The sequence below is a fragment of the Xyrauchen texanus genome, chromosome 19 (genome assembly GCF_025860055.1).
Source record: "Xyrauchen texanus isolate HMW12.3.18 chromosome 19, RBS_HiC_50CHRs, whole genome shotgun sequence".
NCBI lineage: Eukaryota > Metazoa > Chordata > Actinopteri > Cypriniformes > Catostomidae > Xyrauchen > Xyrauchen texanus.
The window spans coordinates 8,882,399-8,908,804 of NC_068294.1; the positions used below are offsets into that span (position 1 = coordinate 8,882,399).

The 26,406-nt window shown below is 36.9% G+C and overlaps 1 protein-coding gene across 1 annotated transcript in view; it reads right to left on the minus strand.

The window, feature by feature from the left end:
• Positions 1–2,677: 2,677 nt before the first annotated feature.
• The window catches only part of tbc1d2 (TBC1 domain family, member 2), a 30,751-nt gene continuing 7,022 nt past the window's right edge, over positions 2,678–26,406 (minus strand). The window contains exons 4-14 of the mRNA XM_052150214.1: positions 18,161–18,284; positions 17,348–17,463; positions 16,414–16,646; positions 12,579–12,962; positions 11,941–12,051; positions 11,514–11,686; positions 9,566–10,063; positions 8,231–8,351; positions 5,666–5,851; positions 5,320–5,441; positions 2,678–3,712 (exon numbers count right to left, since the gene is read on the minus strand). Of these exons, the coding sequence (XP_052006174.1) occupies positions 3,511–3,712; positions 5,320–5,441; positions 5,666–5,851; positions 8,231–8,351; positions 9,566–10,063; positions 11,514–11,686; positions 11,941–12,051; positions 12,579–12,962; positions 16,414–16,646; positions 17,348–17,463; positions 18,161–18,284 (2,270 nt within the window). The 3' untranslated portion in view covers positions 2,678–3,510. The remainder of the gene's footprint in view (positions 3,713–5,319; positions 5,442–5,665; positions 5,852–8,230; positions 8,352–9,565; positions 10,064–11,513; positions 11,687–11,940; positions 12,052–12,578; positions 12,963–16,413; positions 16,647–17,347; positions 17,464–18,160; positions 18,285–26,406) is intronic.

Sequence of the window (26,406 nt, forward strand, 5' to 3'; positions counted from 1 at the left end):
GCAAAAATGTTGTGACTTGAATAATTGATGTATGGATGTTTTGAATGTCATGTTACATATTGATAAATATTGACTGAGGAATTAGCTTTTATAATTCTAAAAGAATAATTATTCTTTACATGGGTTATCTTGACCGTATACATTATTTCATGTTTATGTGTCTTGTATTGGAGGGAAATTTTGTGTATTGTGTTAAAACAAGGAGACCACAAAGACCTTTTGGGAGGATTCACAATTGAACACAGATGTACTTATGAGATATTAAGAGCATGAATTAAAAAACAAAAAACAAAGAAAAAAAAAATCTGAAAGATTTAAAATTTGCCACACAAAACTATTATGCGCAAAGCATGTTAAATATTGCACTAAGATGGCATACATTTAAACACAGAGATGAGTTAAAGATGTCTGTAAAAACATTTATAGAACTTTACAATTGTCTTATAGCACATTCAATATAGAGATGTTTCATAAATGTTTAAAGAAGATCTTCTCTGTCAACAAAATTGTCTTTGAAATGCTTGAGATATTTGTTTTTGGTTACACAACCAACAGTTTTATCAGGTAACAAAAAATTGATGATGACTAAACTAGAAGGTTGTTTAAAGATGCTTGGTGAAAATGGCCTTTTAGGGTGAATCTCATGAAATATATCCCGGTCACATTTTACCACAGAATGGAATATATGTATAAATATAAAGGTTTATAACTTGACAAAAAAACAAAAACAAGTAGATTCAAGTGTTTGGTATCAGTGTAAAGAAAAATGTCAAAATTTGTAATGATATATATTATAATAAATTCTGAGACTCTCAGCCTAAGAAACTGCGTGCATTAAAAATAAAAAATCCCCGAACCTGTACCGTTGTGCGCTGGATGCATATCCTGGCAAGTTTGTCGAAACTCTGCCTTTGACCAAGTTGGCCTTTCTTGGCCCAAGGGTAATCAGTGGGCCAAAGTCCATTGGCCTCGAGGAGGCACAATAAATCCTAGAAGTGAGAGTGGGAACGCAATAGGCCCTGGCATGCACTAGGATGCCCTCATTTGGCCCGATAGTGGAAACGCGACTATTGAGTCTGTGTTATTTGCTAGGCACCATCTCCTGGTGGCCATATGTAACAGTCACAAATCACATGCCTCTCTGCCCAAATATGGATGATTTTTGCACCAATCTGAACAGGATCCGATTGGTTTAGCATTCTTTTTTATTAAAAAAAGATTGTACAACAATTTCAGGATTAGTAGTAAACAAATTTGGTTTAGTGTTCCATGATGCTACATAATTTCTGATGACGTCATACCAGACTGATACCAGATGCTGTGCACATTGTGCTTCGTTCAATTATCTCATGTTCTTTGCCCCTGATTACCTTGTGTGTGAGCTCATTTGAAAGATAATCACCTCCTCTAAGTTATGTTCATAAATGGCTGACATATACTCTGTGAGTAAAACAATTTGTCTGGTTATATTCTACTCTGAGAGCTTTTCAACAACATATGACACTTGGATATTTGATGAGTTTGATGTTTTTACTGATTATAATAATTCACAAATTATCAAAACGAAGCACTTCTGATTTGTCTGCAAATTTCAAAGCACTTGTTCAGTTTTGGTCATCATGCCTGCATACATTGGAAAGTACAGCTTTTAAACTTTCAAACAATACCTATTCATAATGGTCAAGACCGCCGACAGGGGCCCATCCGAGCTTAAAGGGTTAAGCCTATTTTTAACATAACAATTTCCATCAAATTAAATTGAGTTGTCTTTAACAAAATTAAAAATAATAAATAATCTTTTTGTATTTCCCATTATTCTCAATGGTGATTCTCATTATTCTTATTACTTTTTTATAAGTACTTTATTATATTTTTTAAATATATAACATTAAGAAATTCTGTAATATGATTATTATATTATATATATATATATATATAATGGTATTCATTAAATGTACAACATATATTACCATTATGTATAAATAAGAATGTGGGGTGGAAATGTGCTTAATTTTCATTAAAATAACATGCACCATGCAAAATACCTTAATGGTCCTAAAATATACATCTTTTTTATGCAAAATATAACATATGTCTGTATTTTGATTTTAGGATGTAATATGACACTGACATGTTTTTAAATGTTTTCGTGAGATTCACCCTTTCATGCTGAACTAAGATCAGAGTTTTGGGCTCTGAACGATTAACAATTTAGGCAGGAAAACTCATTTAGGATCAGTACAGAAGGGCAAATACTGCTTGAGAAAGTTACATTACTTTGGTCATCAGTATTGTAATCACAAGGACGGGATCATGTTGTCCTCAGATGTTGGCTTTTGCTCACACTTTTTATTGCAAATGTGTACAAAAGGACATTTAAATAGTGCACAAACTCTTTATTGTGTTACCTGGTTGAAACCCTTTTAGCTGATTTTGTCACAGCCTTTTTTTAACATTACTTTTATAAATCACAGTAACAGCTGTGACATAAAGCTATAGGCTTGTGAGTGTGTATTAGAACGAGACAGAGCCAAACTAGCAAAACCCATAACCACTGCACACACACACTTAGATTACTTGCATGCTCCTGACCTGGGACTTTTCTAACTCTTTAAAACAATGAGCCATTTTTGTAGGAATGTGAACTGTTTGGCATTAGAATAAATGTGACTTAACATGGATAGAACAATAGCTTTATTATGCGACAAGCCACTGTCTTTCTTTTTTTCCAGATGAGATTGTGAGTATTTCTCCTCTTCATTTTGGGAAACTGCTTCTCTTCTTGTCACACAGGGGGAATGGGCCGTTTCTGTCATCAGATACAGTTATTGATAGGCAATACATCATTTTACTCATCTGATGTGATATTACTATTAGCTCTTACCTGAAGTAAAGTTGTTTGTAACATTGAACTAAGTTTTTGTTGATTTGTTTGATTTTTATATTTATGATTTCAATTGTATCCTTTTTTAAAGTAATAAAATGGAGAAAAAAGGACAATGTTTCTTCAGGTGTGTCAGCTTTTTAAGCAGGCTTTGGATCAAACATGAATAAATTGATGTGGGGGAAAAAAACAACATTTATAATATGCATGCTAGTCTCCCAGACTTGATCATCAGCGTGTCATCAGTTTGTAATTACTACAAGCTTGCATGCTTGTCTTATATACAGTAGCAGTGTAGTACAAAATCATTTGCTGTGGGTTTAAATACAACATACTAAGGGGTCAGTGCAAATCATAGGCCCTCAAAATGCCCAATTCTGAGAACAGTGCAGCTTTCTTCAGCCCCCTACTGATAAAGTCTTAAAATTGACCATTTGTGCATTGTGTTCACCCCCAAAATAAACAATCATTAAACAAGAAAAAAAAAAGTCAAATGGGTTTGGAACAACATGAGGTTGAGTAAATGTTGACAGAATTGAAATTTCTTTGTGAACTGTCCCTTTAAGTAGTGTTTCTTTTTCAGCATTCAAGGCTTTTTCTGTAAAAAGATCTTATTTTCTGACATTTTATACATCCTCGTCATCTTCACTGGCCAGTGTATCCAGCTCTTTTTCTTTGCACTGGACATGTTCAGCTTCGTATGCTTTTTGCAAATTCTCCAGCTCTTTCATCTCTGCACGGAGGCGTTCCATATGCACAGCGCGCCGGTTCCGCAGCAGCTTCATGGGAAGTGGGTTCATGTCATTGAAAGCAATGCTCGTAAGCTTCCTGTGGACAGAAGATAGGATAGGGATTGTTTAGTAAACATGAGGATTAATCTCATGAAACCTTAAGTACATACCTGGGTTATATTTTATTCCAGGATCATCAGAAAGAAATAAGAAATTATATGTTTCAAGAAAAAAAATTCTGGATCGTTTATTAAAAAATGTATCACATTTTCATCACCGTAATGCACATATCTCATTCTTGTTAAAGAGCATTAAGGCTATTTTTTAGACCATTAAAAATGTTTTGCATTGTGACATTAATTTTGTGACAATTAAGCATGGTTTCCCGAATTGTTTACTACCGTAATGCAAAAATCTCATTCTTGTTAAAGAAAATGATGACCATAAAAAATATTTGTATTTATACATTAGTAAAGTATGTTTCACCCAATTTTTATTACCGTAATCCAAAAAACGAAACAAATTTCTCATTACCGTAATGCAGAAATCTAGTTCTTGTCATAAAAGATTACACTTGTTTTTAAGTGTTGCATAGCGACATTAATTTTGTGACAATCACGTTTTGCCCAATTGTCATTACTGTAATTAAATAATCTCTTGTCTAAAAGCCTATTTTTTTTAAATAAAAGTGGCTTTTGCCCATCTTTCATTACAGTAATTTTTTTTTTAAATATTCTCATCGTAATGCAAAAATCTCAATCTTGACATAAAAAAATTAAGCTTGTTTGTAAGACTATTAACAATCTTAAACATTGTGATGCTAATTTAGCATAAATTAAGCAGGTTTTGCCCAACTTTCATTACCGTAATGCAAAGAAATCTATTTCTTGTCAAAGAAAATGAAGCCTATATTTAAGTTCTTTAAAAGTGTAAAGTGTTTTGAAACAATGACATGCACTAGAAACAGAAAGCAGGTGCATGCTTGCAGTGCCAAGGGGCATCATTTAAAGTTTTAAAACAGCCGCAGCATAGAGTCAATTGACCCATATTCAGTTCCTCTGTGTGCGAGTGCTGCATTCTCATACACACATACAAGATTCTTTGTTTCATGGCTCAATGAATTATATATGCTGATGTCTATGGCAGAAATAGCTGTCAACACCAGCAACAGCTTCCTTTAACATGGATGGAAGAGCAAAAGGGACAGAAAATGAGAAATTAAAGCAGACAAGCAGAGCTGATCTATGTAGTTAGTGACACTTTATATGTAGACTGTTTATAAAAAGCATTCATAATACCTTATAATGCACACCATTTGTATGTTATCCTAAATAAATTACCAGAGTTATAATTCATTATAATTATTCTAATGTATTTATATTTGTATACTAATAATAGGAGTATTATAATACTTTTTATATAGTTTATCCTCTATTATACTCTCATAATACCTTTAAAAAATGAACTATTATAGCATAACTGTAAATACAGTTGTTTATGAAAACATCTAATGAATTACAATATGTATTATGAATATCTTTGTAATGTTTTAAGAATACATTTAGAATGCATAATATAAACAGACTTTTTTCCCCAGTCGTTGTTGCTTTAATATTGTCATTTTACGCTCCTATTAAAGTATAATAGCGTTTTCTTTTTCTTTCTCTCTCAATCAGTTCTCCCATTTTATACATTTCATCTCACCTTCCATCTGCAATGGTATTGGGAAAGAGACGGAGGTACTGGTACATCTCAACACTATCATGGATCTTTAAGATGTGCTCCTCTCTGTATTTGAACAGAGCCAATGCATACCGAAATATCACCTGTGAAAATAAATACATCATTGTACTGTATTTGAACTTTAGGGTTGTCTTCTGTTTTATACAATGATGGTAAATGTGGGTTTATCTCATTATTCCCTCTTCATTTCACCCTCCAAAATTTTGACATCCAGTTTTTGACATTTAAAATATGACCTGACCCAAAAACTCTGAATGTTTGTGACACTAGCAATGAAATAAACATATTTCCAAGAAAGGTTTGTTACCTTGGTGCCCTCATACAGGAAGGCATCCCATATTTTAAACAGTATGCGGCTGGGCAAACTCTCCACAAACAAAACCAGGAACCATTCAACGGTAATGAGTGACACGTCTACTCTCTGTGCTTCCAGATGGGCCATAAGTCGAGGCAGCTTTTCCCACATGAGGTCCTTAAACACACGCTGATCTGCCTGCAGCAAAAGGAAGATGAGAAACATTATATATATATATATATATGAGATATTGCGTATGTCCCTCATGCTGCAAAAACAGCTCCAACCCGCATTTAAGAATAGCATTCGGAGATGATATTCTTCTCACTACAATTATACAGAGCGGTTATCTGAGTTAACTTTAAATTCTAGAGACTGTTGTATGTGAAAATCCCAGGAGATCAGCAGTTACAGAAACACTCAAACCAGCCCATCTGACACCAACAATCATCCATGCGATTATCTAATCAGCCAATGTGACAGCAGTGGATAAAATCATTCAGATACGGGTCAGGAGCTTCAGTTAATGTTCACATCAACCATCAGAATGGAGAAAAAAAGTCTATGGTAACTCAGATTACCGCTCTGTACAATTGTGGTAAGAAGAACATAATCTCAGAGTGCTATACTGAGATGTGGGTTGTTGCTGTTTTGGTGGCACTACACAATATTAGGCAGGTGGTTTTAATGTTGTGGATGATCGGTGTATATATTTATATATACAGTGGGTACGGAAAGTATTCAGACCCCCTTAAATTTTTCACTCTTTGTTATATTGCAGCCATTTGCTAAAATCATTTAAGTTCATTTTTTTTCCTCATTGTACACACAGCACCCCATATTGACAGAAAAACACAGAATTGTTGACATTTTTGCACATTTATTAAAAAAGAAAAACTGAAATATCACATGGTCCTAAGTATTCAGACCCTTTGTTCAGTATTTAGTAGAAGCACCCTTTTGATCCAATACAGCCATGAGTCTTTTTGGGAAAGATGCAACAAGTTTTTCACATCTGGATTTGGGTATCCTCTGCCATTCCTCCTTGCAGATCCTCTCCAGTTCTGTCAGGTTGGATGGTAAACGTTGGTGGACAGCCATTTTCAGGTCTCTCCAGAGATGCTCAATTGGGTTGAAGTCAGGGCTCTGGCTGGGCCATTCAAGAACAGTCACGGAGTTGTTGTGAAGCCACTCCTTCGTTATTTTAGCGGTGTGCTTAGGGTCATTGTCTTGTTGGAAGGTGAACCTTCGGCCCAGTCTGAGGTCCAGAGCACTCTGGAGAAGGTTTTCGTCCAGGATATCCCTGTACTTGGCCGCATTCATCTTTCCCTCGATTGCAACCAGTCGTCCTGTCCCTGCAGCTGAAAAACACCCCCACAGCATGATGCTGCCACCACCATGCTTCACTGTTGAGACTGTATTGGACAGGTGATGAGCAGTGCCTGGTTTTCTCCACACATACCGCTTAGAATTAAGGCCAAATAGTTCTATCTTGGTCTCATCAGACCAGAGAATCTCATTTATCACCATCTTGGAGTCCTTCAGGTGTTTTTAGCAAACTCCATGCAGGCTTTCATGTGTCTTGCACTGAGGAGAGGCTTCCGTCGGGCCACTCTGCCATAAAGCCCCGACTGGTGAATGGCTGCAGTGATGGTTGACTTACTACAACTTTCTCCCATCTCCCGACTGCATCTCTGGAGCTCAGCCACAGTGATCTTTGGGTTCTTCTTTACCTCTCTCACCAAGGCTCTTCTCCCCCGATAGCTCAGTTTGGCCGGACGGCCAGCTCTAGGAAGGGTTCTGGTCGTCCCAAACGTCTTCCATTTAAGGATTATGGAGGCCACTGTGCTCTTATGAACCTTAAGGGCAGCAGAAATTTTTTGTAACCTTGGCCAGATCTGTGCCTTGCCACAATTCTGTCTCTGAGCTCTTCAGGCAGTTCCTTTGACCTCATGATTCTCATTTGCTCTGACATGCACTGTGAGCTGTAAGGTCTTATATAGACAGGTGTGTGGCTTTCCTAATCAAGTCCAATCAGTATAATCAAACACAGCTGGACTCAATTGAAGGTGTAGAACCATCTCAAGGATGATCAGAAGAAATGGACAGCACCTGAGTTAAATATATGAGTGTCACAGCAAAGGGTCTGTATACTTAGGACCATGTGATATTTCAGTTTTTCTTTTTTAATAAATGTGCAAAAATGTCAACAATTCTGTGTTTTTCTGTCAATATGGGGTGCTGTGTGTACAATAATGAGGGAAAAAATGAACTTAAATGATTTTAGCAAATGGCTGCAATATAACAAAGAGTGAAAAATTTAAGGGGGTCTGAATACTTTCCGTACCCACTGTATATATAAATACACAGTATATAAAAGTAGTGGCACATCAAGTATTTAGACAATTGTGTGAATTATGAGTACTAAAAATTATAAAACAAAGTTACATTTAATTAATTCATTTGTATTTATATACTGGCATTACAACAACCACCATACCATTCAGATATCGGAATTTCCCATTTAAAAAAACATATCTGTTAACCACTACAGATTTCCTAAGAAAGAGTTGATACCTGACAACCCAGCAGGTCTTTAGTGTAATAATCGTGAGGCATGATGTACTCCACAATCGCTACCAGGCACCAGAAGGCGTCTTCTTCTTTCTGCAGCACCAGCAGTGCAATGGCTGCCAGTCTGTTTACAAAGGCATAGATGGTGTTATTTAACATTGATTTAGATTATGGGTGTATACACTTTTAGGACTATTATTTGCTATGCAAAATGCCAAGTTCAGAAAGTGGCTAATCAATAGATGACCACAAGATGTCAGTATATCCCATGATGATGCTTTAAAAGGTTTTCATCTGTAGTCACTATGGTGGATAAAGCAGACATCACTTACAATGTAGATTGACCTCATCTAAAAATTGTAAAGGTATATGTATAATTTCAACCTCACTAGCGGCACCAAATAGACTTGCAAAAATGATGATTGTTTCCAAAATAGATTGCCCAAACACCCCAACAACCCCCTCTCTTGACTATCTGGCCAGTAACTTTTAGCAAGTAACTAAACACAAGTCTGGATAACATCAACTTTGTTAACACTTATTTGTAATAGGAAGAGTTGACAACGGAAGCCAGGCTTTCCTGTCGACACTGTAAAAATCCTGACAATGTCAACGTCTGTTCTTGTTTTACTACATATTCTGCCTTTTTGTGCTTTGTTAAGCATTCAGATTTTTTTTTATAGTGTTTGCCATTGTTCAACCAAACCAGTCAATTGGGGCAATATAAAATTTGTGTTTACCAAAAATATGTACAACCTTGCCTGATAATCAACAAAACGAACGCACGCACGCACGCACGCGCGCACGCACGACGCACACACGCAGGCACGCACACACACACACACACAGGCTAATGAGGGAATGGAAACAGGTGAGAACAATGGGGAACAGGTGGTAGTGATGAGGGCAGTGCATGATGGGAAACATTGTCCGGGGGAAACACTTCAAAATAAGAGTCTTAGGAAACACGAGGGAGACAGACTGTGACTCAGATCCTGAAAAATGTATACATTTTATTTAAGATTTACATTTAGATTAAACATTTGCATTTAAGATTTAGATTCAGACATTTTTATAATTTGGTTTTAAGGTGAATCTGAGAAAATTGGGTAGTTTTTGTTGCTGAACCTGACAACATTAGACTGTTTTTTGCAACATGTTTTTATTGTACATCCAAAGTCAATTCCCCAATAAAGAGCTTATTAAAGGACTGAGAAGTAATAACAATTCTCTCTCTCTCACTTCTATTGTGGGCTCTGCACCAATTACCAACTGCATAAGTTATATTATAACATTGTTTAAGAGGATGTTTGTGTTCAGTATTGGGATTCTAAATACCTGTTGAGTCCCTGGACGTATCCGACGGTGGGCTTTTGCCATGAGAAGGCCTGCAGCACTCTTTCCAGCTGTGTAATCAAAGAGCTTGAAGGAGAGAAGTGTTGATTGTTGGTCAGCGTGCGATCCAGGTCCAGCTGAATCTGTCTAGGCACCAGGTGAGGAGAGGTTCTACTCTTTTCACACAGTTCCTGATAGCGGTCAGGATAACGCTCTCTATATTCTCTAGTTCTAGTATGTATCATAAAATGCCACACCTTGGCACGGTACTCTCGTGGTAATCCTGTCCGGAGGAGACTCTTCAGTTCTGGTGATGAGGAAAGCTCCTCTTCAGGACGTCCAAACAGCAGCTGAGTGCAGCGAGCCAACAAGGGCCCGTCGCATTCCTCTTGCTTCAGCAGGTTTTGGGATCGGATCTCCAGGGCCTGAATCTTAGCAAGGAGTTTAAGGTCCTCAGCTTTGTAGTCTATGGCAATTTTAAAGCCAAACTCATCGTAATCACTGCGGAAGATTGTGAATTGTTAGTGTGAGGACAAACAGAAAAATTTAATCAATTAAATACTGAAAAGTAGAGATAAAAATTGTTCGAAATAATAGAAAACTCACTATTTTACTATATATTTATTAGAGCTATCAAAAAATAACGTGGCATGCGATTAATTTAAATAATAGGTTTTTTCTTAAAATCGCAATTAACGCATTTACCAATTTTCACAATAGATTTTGATAATTCATTCAGCTCCAAGTTCCAAGTGAGTTCTTAACACTGGTTGGAATAGGGCAAAACCTTTGTGATGTGTCTGGGGATTATTACACTGACACACACACACACCACAAACACACACACAACAGCGATTCAATTTCAACGAGCAAGTGATGGAGGAAGGGCATCTTAACCGATATGGGCCTGTGATAATTCCCATTCATGTGACCTGCTGGAGTGATGCATCAGCATTTACCCTGTGTCACGTTATAGACAATTTGGATGAAGTATCATTACGAGGACAGTGCTAAAAGCTAAACAAGACGTTTTCTGCAAGCGCTTTTCATGTGGAGTTCAAAGCAGCAAATCATGTAAATGCAGCTTCACAATTGCTGTTGGAAAGTGGATAACCACTATTAATATTGTGGAGAATGAGGGTTTAAGAGGTTTAAAGTGCATTGCAATGAAATTGCAAACTGTGGGGGCTAGATATTTCAATTAGTTAACCTCCCATTTAATGTTAACGTTTTATGATTAATGATTAGTTTGAAAAAACATTATTGTTACAAATAGTTTTTTCCCTATGAAGTAATAAAAAATAAATATATAGATGTATATATAGATGTATATATATATATATATATATATATATATATATATAGTCACATTTCAGCACTTTAGAAATCAGCGATTAATCGCGATTAACAATGAAAAATCATTACTAATTTGAATATATTTATATATATTGTTTCTATACTTTATCAACAACTTTAAATCAATAGTTTTATATTTTTCCAATTTTTTTTAATTTTCGATAACAACACTCGTGGGATTAATGTTAAATACAGAGTCTTATACCTTTGTCGTTTTGTCCGAATTTCAAATCCTTTTTTGGCTTAAACAACTTAAACAAGTTGTGATATTATGATTAACTTTGGAGCTGGATGAATTGATTCTTAGCTTAGTACTCTTTTATGAAGGACTCTATGAAATCCTTATGGAAAAAATGAATGGGAAAAATTGAGAACCAAGATGGCTGAAAAAAGTGGGTGGGCACTGTTGCACTCTATAGTGCTGTAAGTTCAACTTTTTTAGAGTTTTCAGCCTACAACCTTTGGTTTAGCAGCCCAAATCTTTAACCACTAAGCCACACCATGTTTTAATAATCTGAAGATGTCTGCTGTGAACTTCAGCTAGCCATTTCCAACAAAACGTTAAGATTTCAGGCATAGAGGTAACTGTGTTTACCTGATGGGATTTAGCTTGATGGCAGTGTTCAGATCTGCCTGAACCGAATCCTTAATCACCTTCTTAACTTCCTCTCTCTGCTCTGAATTCAGTTCCTTACTCTGCTGAAGCTTCTGAAGGATTCCCAGATACCTGCTCTCCATCTGACAGTTACTGGCCTCCAGGACAGCACACTAACACACACAGTAAAGATCCCAAAGATTATCCTCCAACATGACTTTGTGAGTCCCAGGGGACATTGAAGACTGACTAAATTTACCCTACACAACTTGAGTGAGTTATGCGATGCATTGAATGATGCAATGTTTTGACAAGAAATACAGCGATTGTTCGAAGGCTCAGTGATTATAGCAACATCTCCAGCCATAACACAACAGAGATTATTCTATTTCAAGTAAGAGTATAGAATAGTAAGTAATAATTTCACCTTTAGCATCAGACTTTTCTCTTGCTCTGAGCTTTTCCGCCATAGTGTTGTCAGCTGGTAGATCTCTGAGTTCAGGAACTTGTTCTGAATTGTATATGCCTTCAAATCATCCTGAAACAAATAGCAACCAATGGGATTATGATTGCATTTACAGTAAGAGGTTCAGCATGCATAAAAAGGTTGGATCATAAATTTTGCACATTTACAGCATTGATTTTCAATTTTTTTCAGACTGACACACAACTTAGAAAATTCATAGTTCACCTCAAAAGGAAAACTCTGTCATTGTCTACGCCTCTAATGTTGTTCCAAATGTGTTGGATTTTCTTTCTTACATAAACCCCAAAATGGTATGTTTAGCAGAATGTGCATGTTGCTTTATTCCATACAATGAAAGTGAAAGGTCACCAGGGGCTATCAATCTCCAAAAATGTCAACATAAAAGCAGCATAACTGCAGGCATTATGACTTGTGTGCTGTATTACAAGTCTGCTGAAGCCAAACAATAGCTTTGTGTGAGGAACAGACTGAAATGTCAGTTCTCAAATCTACAATTGCATATTCAAATTTGGTGTCATGATCGGTACCAAGACACTTGAGAACGAACTAGAAAAAAGGTTCTACAAACATTATCTCACTTTCAAATTCTCATTCTCCAAAGCTAGATGTTTAAAGGTCTCTGACTTCAATCCATTGGTGCTTTGCTGGTTGGCATCGCAGGCTGCCAGCTTCTCAGATAGCTTGAGGATGACTTCCTGTTTGGCCTGGTTCTTCTGCATCAGGAGCTGCACGCTCTCCTGGAGCTCAGCAACATGTGCATCCCGCTGACTCAGGTCCCTCTGTAGAGTCTCGTTCTCCAGCTGCAGGGACTCTATATGGTGTTGCATTTTGGCCATACGCCGCTCGCCGTGTCTGAGGAGCTCCAGCCGTTCCTGCTCGCCCTCAGCTGCTAGAAACTGAGCAAAGGTGCACTTTTCCAGCTGGGCAGCTTCCACCACCTTATGTAACAGCACCACCAACTCCTGATCAAACATTTTAATATTAGACAGCTGCTCTTTACACACCTAAATGCCCTTTACACACCATATAATAAATAGGGCTGTTGATTTACCACATTAATTCAGTGCAATTAATTATATAAAATTGAAAATAACAAAGCAATTTTAGCTGAAGTACAACCTTTATGTTTTTACAAGTCTCATTCAGCAGGGGGCAGTAAGCTGTACAGGCAACACACCAGTGATGGGACGATCAGATCTATTTACTGACATGGATCTTTGGGTCTCGTTCAGCAAAATGAACGAATCTTTATTCAAGTAATTTCATTCATTTGTCACGTGACAGCCGCACAAGCTCCACAGGAAACAGAATCGATTAGTTCAAGTCCCGAGTCGGTATTTGGGTACAAGTCTTTCATTAATTTGTCATGTGAGAGCCGTGTGGGCTCTGTACAGGAAATAGAATTGATTAGTTCACCTCCCCAGTCCGTCTTCAGATCTTCGTTCATTTGTCAAGTGACCATTAATAGGTCCGCACTCGTTCAATTACTGGTCTTTTTTCATCATTTTTTTATTTACAGCTCACAGTCAGTGTGTTGTAGTTGTCCGTATCGTGATCAGTGAATGTCAGTATGGCAATAAATGACATTTTAAAATCATAAGAATTGCCACGATTAATTTGATTCATGTATTTAATGCAGGAAGTGTTGACACAGTATTTTCCCCAAGTGTAAAATTAAAGTAAAATGATCTTAGGTAAATATCAGTAAATTCAAAGGGAAATTCTGTAAGGCATATTTGATTTGGCTCAACAGTTCCCAACAAGAACATAAAAATAAATAAATAAATAATGAGGGGATGGGGTTTTCCACTAGCCCTTGTAGTCTATGATATATTCTGATGAGAAGATAAAAGTCATACAAAGTTTAAAACATTACTCTTTATTGCCAGATTCAATGTTATGGGTAAAAAAAAAACATCATGACAGAAATATTCACATAGTTATGAATTGCATGAAATAAAGAAGCTAAAATTATAGACCAGAAACACTTAGTGAAACTGTAAGGGCAAAAATAAAGCATCACAAACCACTTGTTGGGAGTATTAAATTGGGAGGTATAAAGTAACTTCGTTTGCAATACAGAGCCCATGCATCTGTCAATGAACGTCTTGTACCTTGTTTCTTGTACAGATCCCATGGGTACCTATGGAGCTGTCACGTGTCAAATGAACGAAAGACTCATACCCGAAGACTCGGGAGGATTGAACTAATCAATTCGGTTTCCTGTACAGAGCCTATTCAGCTGTACCTGCGTCAAATGAACGAATCACAAGCAAGAATTTTGCCCATGCGCGGCTACGACAAAATTAACGAATCACTCTCTGAGACTACTTGTTCTCCTGATTCATATAAAAGATTTGTTCAAAATGAATGAATCGTTCATGAACGACTCATCTTTACAACACACTACACTTACCGACAACACAAAGTGAGCTCCTCCAAATGTAGGGGTCTTGAGACTTGGTTCTAAACTATGTTTAAAGCTGAAGTATTAAAATACAGAGAAAACCATAAATAGCCATTTATAGGTTCATTTTCTTGAAAACTCTCAGTGGCGCTGTGAAAGTTCAATTGTTTTTTGAGCGACCCGTCTCGAGAGAAAATAACATTGACACGTCCAACGGCGTGAGTTGGGGACGGGACTGTCTGTTTGTTGGCAGAAGGAGGGCATTTTTAGAAAGCTTTGAAAACCATGTTTATTTTTGCAATTTAATTTGGTGGCGCAGACATTACATACTACAGCTTTACTCGTCTGCCAACTATAATGTAATGTAATTATCTGAATTATATTTATTTTACAGGTATATTTGAGTTAAAATTACTCAAATTTAATTATTTATAAAATATTGAATTATTTTTATTAGAGGGCTTTTGTTAGCAAATATTGATATTTTTGAGTAATTGCAATTAATTTGATTAATTAATCGGCATAGCATGTAATTAAAGTTTTTAATTGATTGACAGCCCTAATAATAACATATAATATTATAAAATATTATTGAATATAAAAACATATGCTGTTTATAACATATACGTATATAATTGCTTATGGTTTAATAAAATAATATTAACAAAAATTACTTTCATTTTGTCTTTAACAAACTTTTATAATAGTATAATATACCAGTGTTCAATATAATAGTATAAAATATAATAATATAAATATGTAGTGTATCATTAGATATAGTTTAATAACATATAGTAAAATAACATTTTAGTACAGAATTTAGGAAATGATGGGGATTGATAAAGATTTCCTGATTCGATTCTGATTCACAAGATCTTAGATTAGATTCCAATTTCAATTAGATTTCATTCAATATCGATTCATACCTTCATTATCTTACAGATAATACTGTTAATTATACAGGGGACCTTCTAACTAGGTACAATATGAAAATATACATTAATTTGATATAAAAATACTAAAATTAAATTTGATTTAATTAAATTTGCTTTCATAATTTGTCAAATGTTTTAAAATGAATAAATCAATGTATTCAATCAATAAATGAGATATTATATTTCATATATATATTTTTTTACATGTTTATTGTTTAATTGCATAATTTGTACTATTTGCAAGAATTTACATTGAGATACTGTACTTCAATTATCTGTTCACTTTTTATTTTTATTCTATTTTTTATTATTATCTCTGTTTTGTTGTTGTATTGTTTGTGCACTGGAAGCTTCTGTCACCAAGACAAATTCCTTGTATGTGCAGTGAACACGCAGTGAAAGGATCTCGCTGCTGAATACTCCACCACTATACTACACAATTACAGGTGAGTGAACTGTAAACATTTACCAGCCAGTTGCCAAATTCAGCATATACATTTTAATTGCATAACGTGAAATTTAGTTGCAAATGTGAGTGATTTCCTCTCAGTGTAGTGGAGGGTTGCACAGCGTAAAAGATCGATTTGTGATTTAAGAATCAGTATCAAGATCGTTCAAATATATATATATATGCGACAGGGTGGAGGGCAGGGCCAGGTCGTGACGCTACACACCCGGCCCCTAATCAGGCTAATCAAACCTCAGAGAGGGATAAAGACCGACTGGAGACTGCAGTCAGACAGCTGTCTGTAAATCTCCCTCTGTCCCACTGCAGTTTCCAGTCGGCCTTTATCCCTCTTTTTTATTTATAGTCAATTGGTCTGCAAATAGTCACCCATTACTATTATGTAAGCAAGTCAAAAGAACCCTGTCTCTATAATATTCTGATCACTAGATGGTTGGAACAAATCCCTAACCTTTAGAATGAGCATTAGTAATAGTGATGCTTGTCTTTGCACGTACCACAATGATACATAATAATGAAACAAAGTTTTAGTTGCTCAATAATCCAGCAGGAATCTAAAGCTATAAAGCTACAATTAATATCCAGTCTTACTGTCCACACTTTACCTTCTGTGTTTTGACCTCCTCAGCCAGTGAAAGATTCTCCTGATGAAGGTGAGACGTGTGTTCAAAAGCATTAGCACCCTTGAGTTCCGGAGGTTTGGATTTTTCTTTGCTACTCTTCCTGTTTTGTGGCACGGTGGAGAGACACTGACCTTGCAGGTTTTCGTGCAGGCTTTGACACCTGGCTTTAGAAGATTCTGGGGTTAGAGAGGAGCCAGGTGTGGGGACTGGCAAAGCTGTGGAGATAGGACGTTCATGAGAAGTGGGTAATTTCTGCACCACTATTGGCACTAAACAGAACTGCAAAACTAATGACTGTTTTCAAGCATATAGTCCCGCCCCAAACTCATGCTATTGGTAGAGTCAATGTTGCAACGTTTATACCTTGGGGGGAATCAACCTAAAAATGGGAGAACATACTTTTACATACTCTACACATTACACTGGGATAGGAGAAAATATTTCAACATCGAAATAAGTACACACGTTTTTGAAATGCAAGTAGATTCATTTTTATGTGTTACAGCAGGGGCATAAGAATGATCTAAAAAGTGGGGGAACACATTATAAAACTTATAAGCTTGGATTATGACTGTTAATTATGTGACGTTACGTTATGTTAAAGGAATAGTTCACTCAAAAATGAAAACTTTCAAGCTCCATGAATGCACCAAGGAGACCGCTGATGTCAAGATTTATAGTGAATAAGGAGATACATTTTAGTCTGTTCTCACCCAAAACCGATTGTATCACTTCAGAAGACATGGATTAAACCCTTCAAGTCATACGGATAACCTTTATGCTTATTTTATGTTATTTTCAGAGCTTTTAAGTTTTGAATGGATATAAACACATCATACATCCATAAAAATCATTATAATAGATTTTACCCTCCCGTGTTACCATAATTTTTTGGTGAGGAAGTGGTGATGCTTACTTGATGCTTTAGATGGTGTTTTTTGGGTGTCACTTGGGTTGTGATCATCATCCACATGGAAAACACTTTCTCGTATTTCCTGGGACTGTCGGCAAAGCAGACTATACATTGTATTCCTGTAATACAAACACAGATACACCATTCAAGAAATAAATCACAATAACAATTCATTCATTTGTTTTTCAAATGGCACATTACTATGAAATATAGTGTTTTCGTGTTGTTTTATTTAGACATAGCATTTACAGAAATATCCCTTCCCACATCCTCATTGAGACAGACGTGTTTCCTATCGGGGTATTTAAATGTGGTTACTTCATACTTCTTTACAGATCGGATTGCTTTTCAATTAGGCATCATTTACACTTGGTCACTTCTACGTACATGTTTCTGCAAAAGGGGTTTTATTGCGATCTTCAATTCCCCTGCTATATGCAAATTCATCAGACGTCTGTGATGATGATAATATAGTTTATTGCATGGGTGGATCACATACATTTCTGATCTCGCCTATTTAAAAGACCCCCCACAAGACATGAGTCAACTTGAGCACTGCAGCTTGGTCACTTACGTAAGCGAGAGTACCATTATAAGGAAATTGTGCATGCTTTTGCCTGAATAAGGGGTCTAACTTCCTTAAAATCATAATTCTAGAGAAATTCTGAGAATTACAACACAAATACTTTGGAAGATACTAACGTTGGCTGCCAGTGCGTGCTATATTTCATTTAAAAAAAATAGAAATATCCCACTCCATCCCTATTAACATCCAGAAAAGACCTGCAAGATAGCTAAATAAACACAGACACTCACTGCAGCTCAATCAGCGGGTGTTTGATTGACACATTGAGAGGGTTTTTTACTCCTGGTGCTGGTAGACTGGCAGCTTCTTCGCCCACCAGGCCAGAGGGAGTCTTAACCATGGGCAAGAAATCAGCTGAAAAAACAAAAATATAAAGTACATTCAACAAACTTCAAGTATTAGTTACATCCAAATGCAAATTGAAAGAGAAATAATGTATAAAATGTCATCTTTATATTCATGACTGTATCAATCATACCAACCCTAACCCATACTAACCCTATCCCTAAAGCCCGGTGCACACTGTACTATTTTGGCCACGATTCTGCCGTCTTAGACAAATTACAGGAATCCTAAAGGATTTCTGTCGTCCTTGGGCAAAATCGGCAATCTTACAACGTTCAGTGTGACATGTTCACAGATGGCGATTAATAGCCTTTGCGATGATCTTTAGCCTCTGATGAAGTTCTGGCAGTGTCATACATTTAGTGTGACTGCTATTAGGATGGCCAAATGAGATTGTCCGCCCCTCTCTCGCACCCTAAATCAAAAGAAACTTGCTCTGTGTTTTACTCCTCCATAGCTACATTTGTGCACAGTTATCACTCTACTCAAGCACTTTCAATGATTTTTCTTCTTTTCATTTTATATAAAAAGTTGTAATAAATAAATAAGCAGAAAATACTTGGAGAAAATTGTAACACTTCAGCAATATGAAAGCATTATTCTCTGAATTAAATAAATACAGAGCAAACAAAACAAAAATAAATAAATGATTGCATTTTTTTTTCTTTACATTTATCATGCATTTTCTTAACAACTTTATTTTAATTACTATTTTACTTTCAATAAATTTACTTTAAACGTCTGTAACTTCTTTAGTTAAGGTTCACAACACTCTTATAAAAAAAAGAAGAAGAAAAATACAAATAAGTTTGAACAATTTATACTGGTAAGTATTTATGGGACATTTTTTAATCCAAATCAGCAAATACAGTTGGATTCAATTATAGAAATCTACATGTTTGTGCATCATCCATAGGGAATTTGCAAGCGTAATTATCAGACTTTATGAATTTCCTAAATTTTGCGAGGCCGATAGGTTACTAAAACAGGAGAAAGACGTACTATAACTCCCCTTTTTTGTTTTCTCCAATGTGAATGGAGAAGTTTGTAATTCATGCCACAAGTCTTTTTATTTCCACAATGAATATTTGCTTGTGGAAGCTCATTATCACTGTAGGTTACCTTCTGCACTCACGTTCATTCTCAACATCTGTCATTTCCTATATTTGAGATCAGTCTGAGTCTTATTATAGGCCTATTTGACAAAATCAATTTTCTTTTTATATGTTAGCCTATGCTCGTGATGGAGTGATATTGGAGCAATGGTAATGCTGATGTCCTGACTTTCAGGAAAAACAAACGCTCCACTGGGTAAATCTCGCCTTTTTGCCCTTTGGTTTGTTGCTGAAACCATGCAACTGACAGGAAATAACTCAAAACCATTCATCCTCATGCTGGGCATAACTGGAACTCCACTAACTTAGCTGTCATACCTAACAGGCAGATCCTTCAAGGTCCAATAACATTAACTAACTACTGGAGTGCCTCAGGGTTCAGTGTTTGGCCCCCTCCTATTCTTTATATACATATGACTGGGTCTGATCACAATGGCACATGGGTTCTCTTTCCTATCATTGCTACACAGATGATATGCAGCTCTACCTGTCTTTCCAGCCTGACAACTCCACCATTAGCTTATATCTCTTCCTGCTTTTCAGATATCTCTGCCTGGATAAAAAACCTCCGCCTTTATCTCAACCTTGCCAAGACAGAAATTCTTGTGATTCTTGCCAACCCACCTGTTGATAACAACAACACAATACAGATGCCTACCAGGACAGCCTGGGATTAGTGTTTGAAGACCATCATCAAAATCAAACTCTTCCTGTCTGAATGTGCTGTACAGCTCCTGGTCTAAGCTCTTGTCATCTCAGCACTGGACTACTGCAATGCTCTATTGGCAGGCCTCCCAGCTCATGCAATTAAGTCACTGCAGATGGTCCAAAATGCATTGTGGTCTTCAATCAAACAAAAAGGGCTCACATCACACCCGTCTTTGTCTCCACTGGCTACCTGTGGCAGCCTGCTTCAAAATCAAGGCCCCTTTATACTTCACCTCACTCATCCAGGACTATACCCCTCTCATTCTCTGCAGGCAACGAATGTGGTGGTTCCAACACAACGAGACACAAATTCACTTTGGGATCACAGTGTTAAGTCACAGTACATTGAATTTAAATGGAAGTTTTTCTAAGAAATATTCAGGTTATCCCGATGGATTTTCCTGCTTTAGTGTTAGCATGTCGGACAAATTCATATTTAAAAGCAATTGTGAATGTCGTTTCAAAGATATACGTACATGGGCCTCAACCATACACTTTCGGCCATGATGAGATCTTTACGTTAGAAGAGAGCAAATATTCAACACTGTCTATTTTATACTTACAGAGCTTCTTAGAGGGGAATGTTTTCCCGCAAAGTGACTTACAGTATAGTACAGTCATTACAATCCTCCTAAAGCAACCTGGAGTTAAGTGCCATGCTCAAGGTGGTGGCTGTGGGGATTGAACCAGCAACCTTCTGCTTACATGTTCTGTGCTTTAGCACACTACGCCAGACCCACCACAGCTTTATAATAGCCTTATCCATCCCTTAAAGATGCACTCAGTAACTTTTGTTTTTGTATCATCTTGGACTTACACTGACCCCTAGTGGTTTGGATGCAGCATAATTTAAAATCAATAGTTTTCAGTTTCAGATGTCATTGTAGAAATGTATTCACAGTCAGCCATGATTACTTTAATCAGTGAGTGAAAGTGTCCAATAACAGGATGGTTACTGAGATTTAGCAAGTAGTGTTCAGCTGGTCATGTGATTCTAACATGGCAGCCCCCATGTGTGGACCCTCTCCATGTAGAATAAAACAGCTTTTATAAGGTTACTGATATGATTATATGATATGATAGGCCATGATTTTCTACCTAAAGGATTATTAGGAACACCTGTTCAATTTCTCATTAATGCAATTATCTAATCAACCAATCACATGGCAGTTGCTTCAATGCATTTAGGGGTGTGGTCCTGGTCAAGACAATCTCCTGAACTCCAAACTGAATGTCAGAATGGGAAAGAAAGGTGATTTAAGCAATTTTGAGCGTGGCATGGTTGTTGGTGCCAGACGGGCCGGTCTGAGTATTTCACAATCTGCTCAGTTACTGGGATTTTCACGCACAACCATTTCTAGGGTTTACAAAGAATGGTGTGAAAAGGAAAAACATCCAGTATGCAGCAGTCCTGTGGGTGAAAATGCCTTGTTGATGCTAGAGGTCAGAGGAGAATGGGCCGACTGATTCAAGCTGATAGAAGAGCAACTTTGCCTGAAATAACCACTCGTTACAACCGAGGTATGCAGCAAAGCATTTGTGAAGCCACAACACGCACAACCTTGAGGCGGATGGGCTACAACAGCAGAAGACCCCACCGGGTACCACTCATCTCCACTACAAATGGGAAAAAGAGGCTACAATTTGCAAGAGCTCACCAAAATTGGACAGCTGAAGACTGGAAAAATGTTGCCTGGTCTGATGAGTCTCGATTTCTGTTGAGACATTCAGATGGTAGAGTCAGAATTTGGCGTAAACAGAATGAGAACATGGATCCATCATGCCTTGTTACCACTGTGCAGGCTGGTGGTGTAATGGTGTGGGGGATGTTTTCTTGGCACACTTTAGGCAGTTTTAAGGCAGTTTGCGTCGAAAGGAGTCAGTTGAGGTGGTTTGGGCATCTGGTAAGGGTGCCCCCTGGCCGCCTCCCTAGGGAGGTGTTTCAGGCACGTCCAGCTGGGAGGAGGCCTCGGGGAAGACCCAGGATTAGGTGGAGAGATTACATCTCCAAACTGGCCTGGGAACGCCTCGGGGTCCCCCAGTCAGAGCTGGTTAATGTGGCTCGGGATAGGGAAGTTTGGGGCCCCCTGCTGGAGCAGCTGCCCCCGCGACCCGACTTCGGATAAGCGGTTGAAGATGGATGGATGGACTTTAGGCCCCTTAGTGCCAATTGGGCATCGTTTAAATGCCACGGCCTACCTGAGCATTGTTTCTGACCATGTCCATCCCTTTATGGCCACCATGTACCCATCCTCTGATGGCTACTTCCAGCAGGATAATGCACCATGTCACAAAGCTCGAATCATTTCAAATTGGTTTCTTGAACATGACAATGAGTTCACTGTACTAAAATGGCCCCCACAGTCACCAGATCTCAACCCAATAGAGCATCTTTGGGATGTGGTGGAACGGAGCTGCGTGCCCTGGATGTGCATCCCACAAATCTCCATCAACTGCAAGATGCTATCCTATCAATATGGGCCAACATTTCTAAAGAATGCTTTCAGCACCTTGTTGAATCAATGCCACGTAGAATTAAGGCAGTTCTGAAGGCGAAAGGGGGTCAAACACAGTATTAGTATGGCGTTCCTAATAATCCTTTAGGTTAGTGCATTTAAAAATTATAATTCATGTCTTTAGGATTTAATCTTTTTAATGAGAAAAAAAGTAGTGAGTGCACCTTAAACAAAATTAACCATGGTTTTACTACAGTAACCATTGCAGAACAGTGGTATTTGTAGTAAAAACATAGTAACCACAAAATTTACTTTGGTTTTACTGCAAATGCCATAGGTAACATTGGCTTTCCATAAAGCTATTGTTAGGGAACGCAAAGATTTTGGTGAGAAAACTCAAAACTATTGAGAGGGAACACACGACTATTTCAGAAACAAAAATTCCCTCCTTGTCCTCTAACAGGCTCCGTAGATACTGATGTAAAAATGATTGAGAAAAAAATACTGGAAAAATATGATTCATTTGACTCAATTATGTTCAGTGTTCTATCACAAACTGTTCTGCTCTGTTCTGTTCCACCCTGTTTTCTGCAAATGATGAAACAAGACAATGTTCTATTCTTCTGTGTTTTAAAAACAGGGTGAAGTTCTACCATGTCACAGCATGCCTGAAATTCCTGATAATGACAAAAGTGCTTCCTACAAGACACATATGCTATATGTGAACCACCACAGAGTGAAACTAAAAGTAAATCATAGTTTCTAAATGTAGCCTAATTTTAGGTGATTAGGTTGATCAGATGGTGCGGTAATTAAGATTCTACACAGAAATTTCTCCTCAGCTGCTCAGAAATGTATTTTCTTATTTTCTGCATTTGACTGTGTCATCCAGCAGCTGTGTCCAAATGCCTGAAAACCAGTATTTGCGATTGTAAAGGAATGTCTTCTGTCTAAAAGACATGAACGTGTTTTTAGCACTCTTGGTCATAAGCCCAGTCCTACTTGGTTTTCTGGAAAAGTATGTATGTATGCATGTATTTGCAATATTAACCCTGTAAAGCCTGACATGTGAAAGAATTGTCAGAAAATGCATATTTTTTTTCCATTAATCTGATTTTAGTACCAACTTAAAATTTTTGTTTTTAAATAAATAGGCCTTTTTTTATGTATTGTATTTGTTACATCATTTTCTAAAGGTCATTATCATCCTGAGGCTCAGCAATACATTGTTTGTGTAGGACATTTGTTATTTAAGTTTTTCTTAGCCCATACATACAGAGGACTCACTGGGCTTTTCAGAGATACAAAATGTTTGAGAGTTTGAGAGTAATGTAAAATAATGAGATTTTTATAATGACGGAGCAGGCTGCATATATGAAAATACACAGAAATATTAGTTCACAATTTAAATATTTCTTATAAAAACAGTCAGAATTTTCAAATCTTTTTTTTTTGGTGTGGTGGGCATGAATGTAATGTAATGGTGATTGAGAGATATGCCTCAAAAGCCTGTGGTATCATATTTGATCCATGAATTTCAATAAAATAATATACACAATTTTAACCAAGCACAAGTTTCTTATCTTTCACAATTACTAATTTTAAAATATCAGTAACAATAAAATAATTACTGTCACTTTTAATTTATTAAATCAGCAAAGATTTAAAATAAAAACAAATGAGTGCATGCAATAAGCGGACATTTTTGGAAAATTTAAACAAATATTTTTCAATCAAGAATAGCCCGGAAAAGTACACCAGGTTGCAGCAGACATCTATCTATTTTCAGCAAGATTTTGATTATGTTAATGATGCACAGGCTTGGCATGCTAAGTGACTCCAGTCAGGTCTCCTAAGCAACCAGGGAGGGTAGTGTCACATGGGGTAACCTCCTCATGGTTGCTTAAATGTGGTTCTCACTCTCAGTGGGGTGCGTGATGAGTTGTACGTGATTGCTGCAGAGAATAGCATAAAGCCTACACACACACATACGCTCAACAAGCCACGTGATAAGATGCGTGGGTTAATGGTCTCAGACGTGGAGGCAACTGAGATTCATCCTCTGCCACCAGGATTGAGGTGAGTCACTACATCACCACGAGGACTTAAGAGCGCATTGGGCATTGGGCATTCCAAATTGGGGAGAAAAAAGGAGACAAAAAAAATATATACAGGCTTTAGAAAATAGCATATCAAATTTGACACAGGCGGTGTTATAGGGTTAATAACTCAAGCCGATTATTTGCATGTAGAGGATATGGAATATAATTAGCATTAAAGCATATGAATACCTCCTCTCGAGTGTGCAGGGAAACTAAACTGAGCACAATCTTCAGTTAACGTTCATATCAAACCCTAGATTGTTTGTTACTGTAAGTGCTGCATGTCTGAAATGGGCCACACATGAGAAAGAACTGTCTGTACAGAAGATTCTACTTGACTGACAACATGTGAAACTATGTAATTGCAAAATATTTATTTCAGGTTTGCAGATGATACACAGGTTTCACATTTCCTGGCTACACACCCTCCTGATGAGAAGGATAAAAGTATGAGTGAATGCCCACTAGGAATGTACACACAAGCAGTTGGAGACTGTACATAAGAGTGAGTCCCGGAGAGCTATAATAATATATCAGACTGAGGTTTTGCAACCTCCCTTTTGCGGCTACAGATCATGTATCATGGTTGACTAAACATCCCCCATAATTCTTTCTGTTCCTCCCTCCACTCTTGGGCATTTCCAAACACTCCCTCTGCCCTTTCCCAATGCTCCAGGCCTATAGTGTAGCCATGGGTGGAAATCACATGCAACACTGGCCTCTATTTTGAGATATGTTTTAACAGCAAACACAGCCGTGCAATTTCCTGATTATTTTGAATTTAAAGAATAACACAAACACAGATTATCACCTGAAATAAAGAATTTATAATAAGGAATTTATAATCTAAATGTACATAACTCCTCTGGTAATAAAAAAACACGACGGCCCAAACTGAGATCAACCATTTTAAGTGTTAGTTAGGATAAAATTGAGTTCAGGTTTAACTTGTGCAGTTGTTCCGGTCCACTAAATGTATTAGTTTATATGACCTTGATAAAATCTTAAATAAATTAATGAAATAATAGCATATGAGTGTAGAGAAGTTTTGGATACTTAGTTACTGTGTTGTTGATTCTTAATGCTAGAAATGCATTCATTTTCTGTTTCTTGGAGACTTCTTAGAGGCATTGTTACGGCATTGTTATAGTTCTGCATTGGTGTCTGCATTATACTGATTTTACACAGCCAAAATGCTAATTACACATGCAGTACATAAATAAACAAAAGCAATGCCATTTGTGTATTGTAAATTATTTATTAAATTATTGTAGCATTATAAATTCAAAGTTCAAAATATGTGAACACGTTGACATTAAGGTAGGCTATACATGTTACTACACTGCTAGGAGTAATAAATAAAAATAAATGAGAAAAATCCTGTATGCTTGCTCTTGAGTGGCTTAAATAATAATAAATAATTATTTTGGCATACTTTTGTTGTTCGCGCTGTATTGAATAACTATACCTCGCTTGGTGAACACTGAATGGGTATGTTTTAAAGACTTTACAATGCATTTAGGCAATATAACCAACTCTTATTATGTGCTTTTTAATTTGCTGACAAATTAGAAGTGACAAAAAGAAGTTCTATTTCCATAACTTAGACTATTAAATATGATTCCTGAAGCTTACACAAACATGTTCAAATCATCGTGCAGATCGGAACGTTTGCAAGTAGAACACGCACATTATTTCACTGACATATCAAATGAACATAAAAGAAAAGCCATGAGAAAAAAGCTTTTAG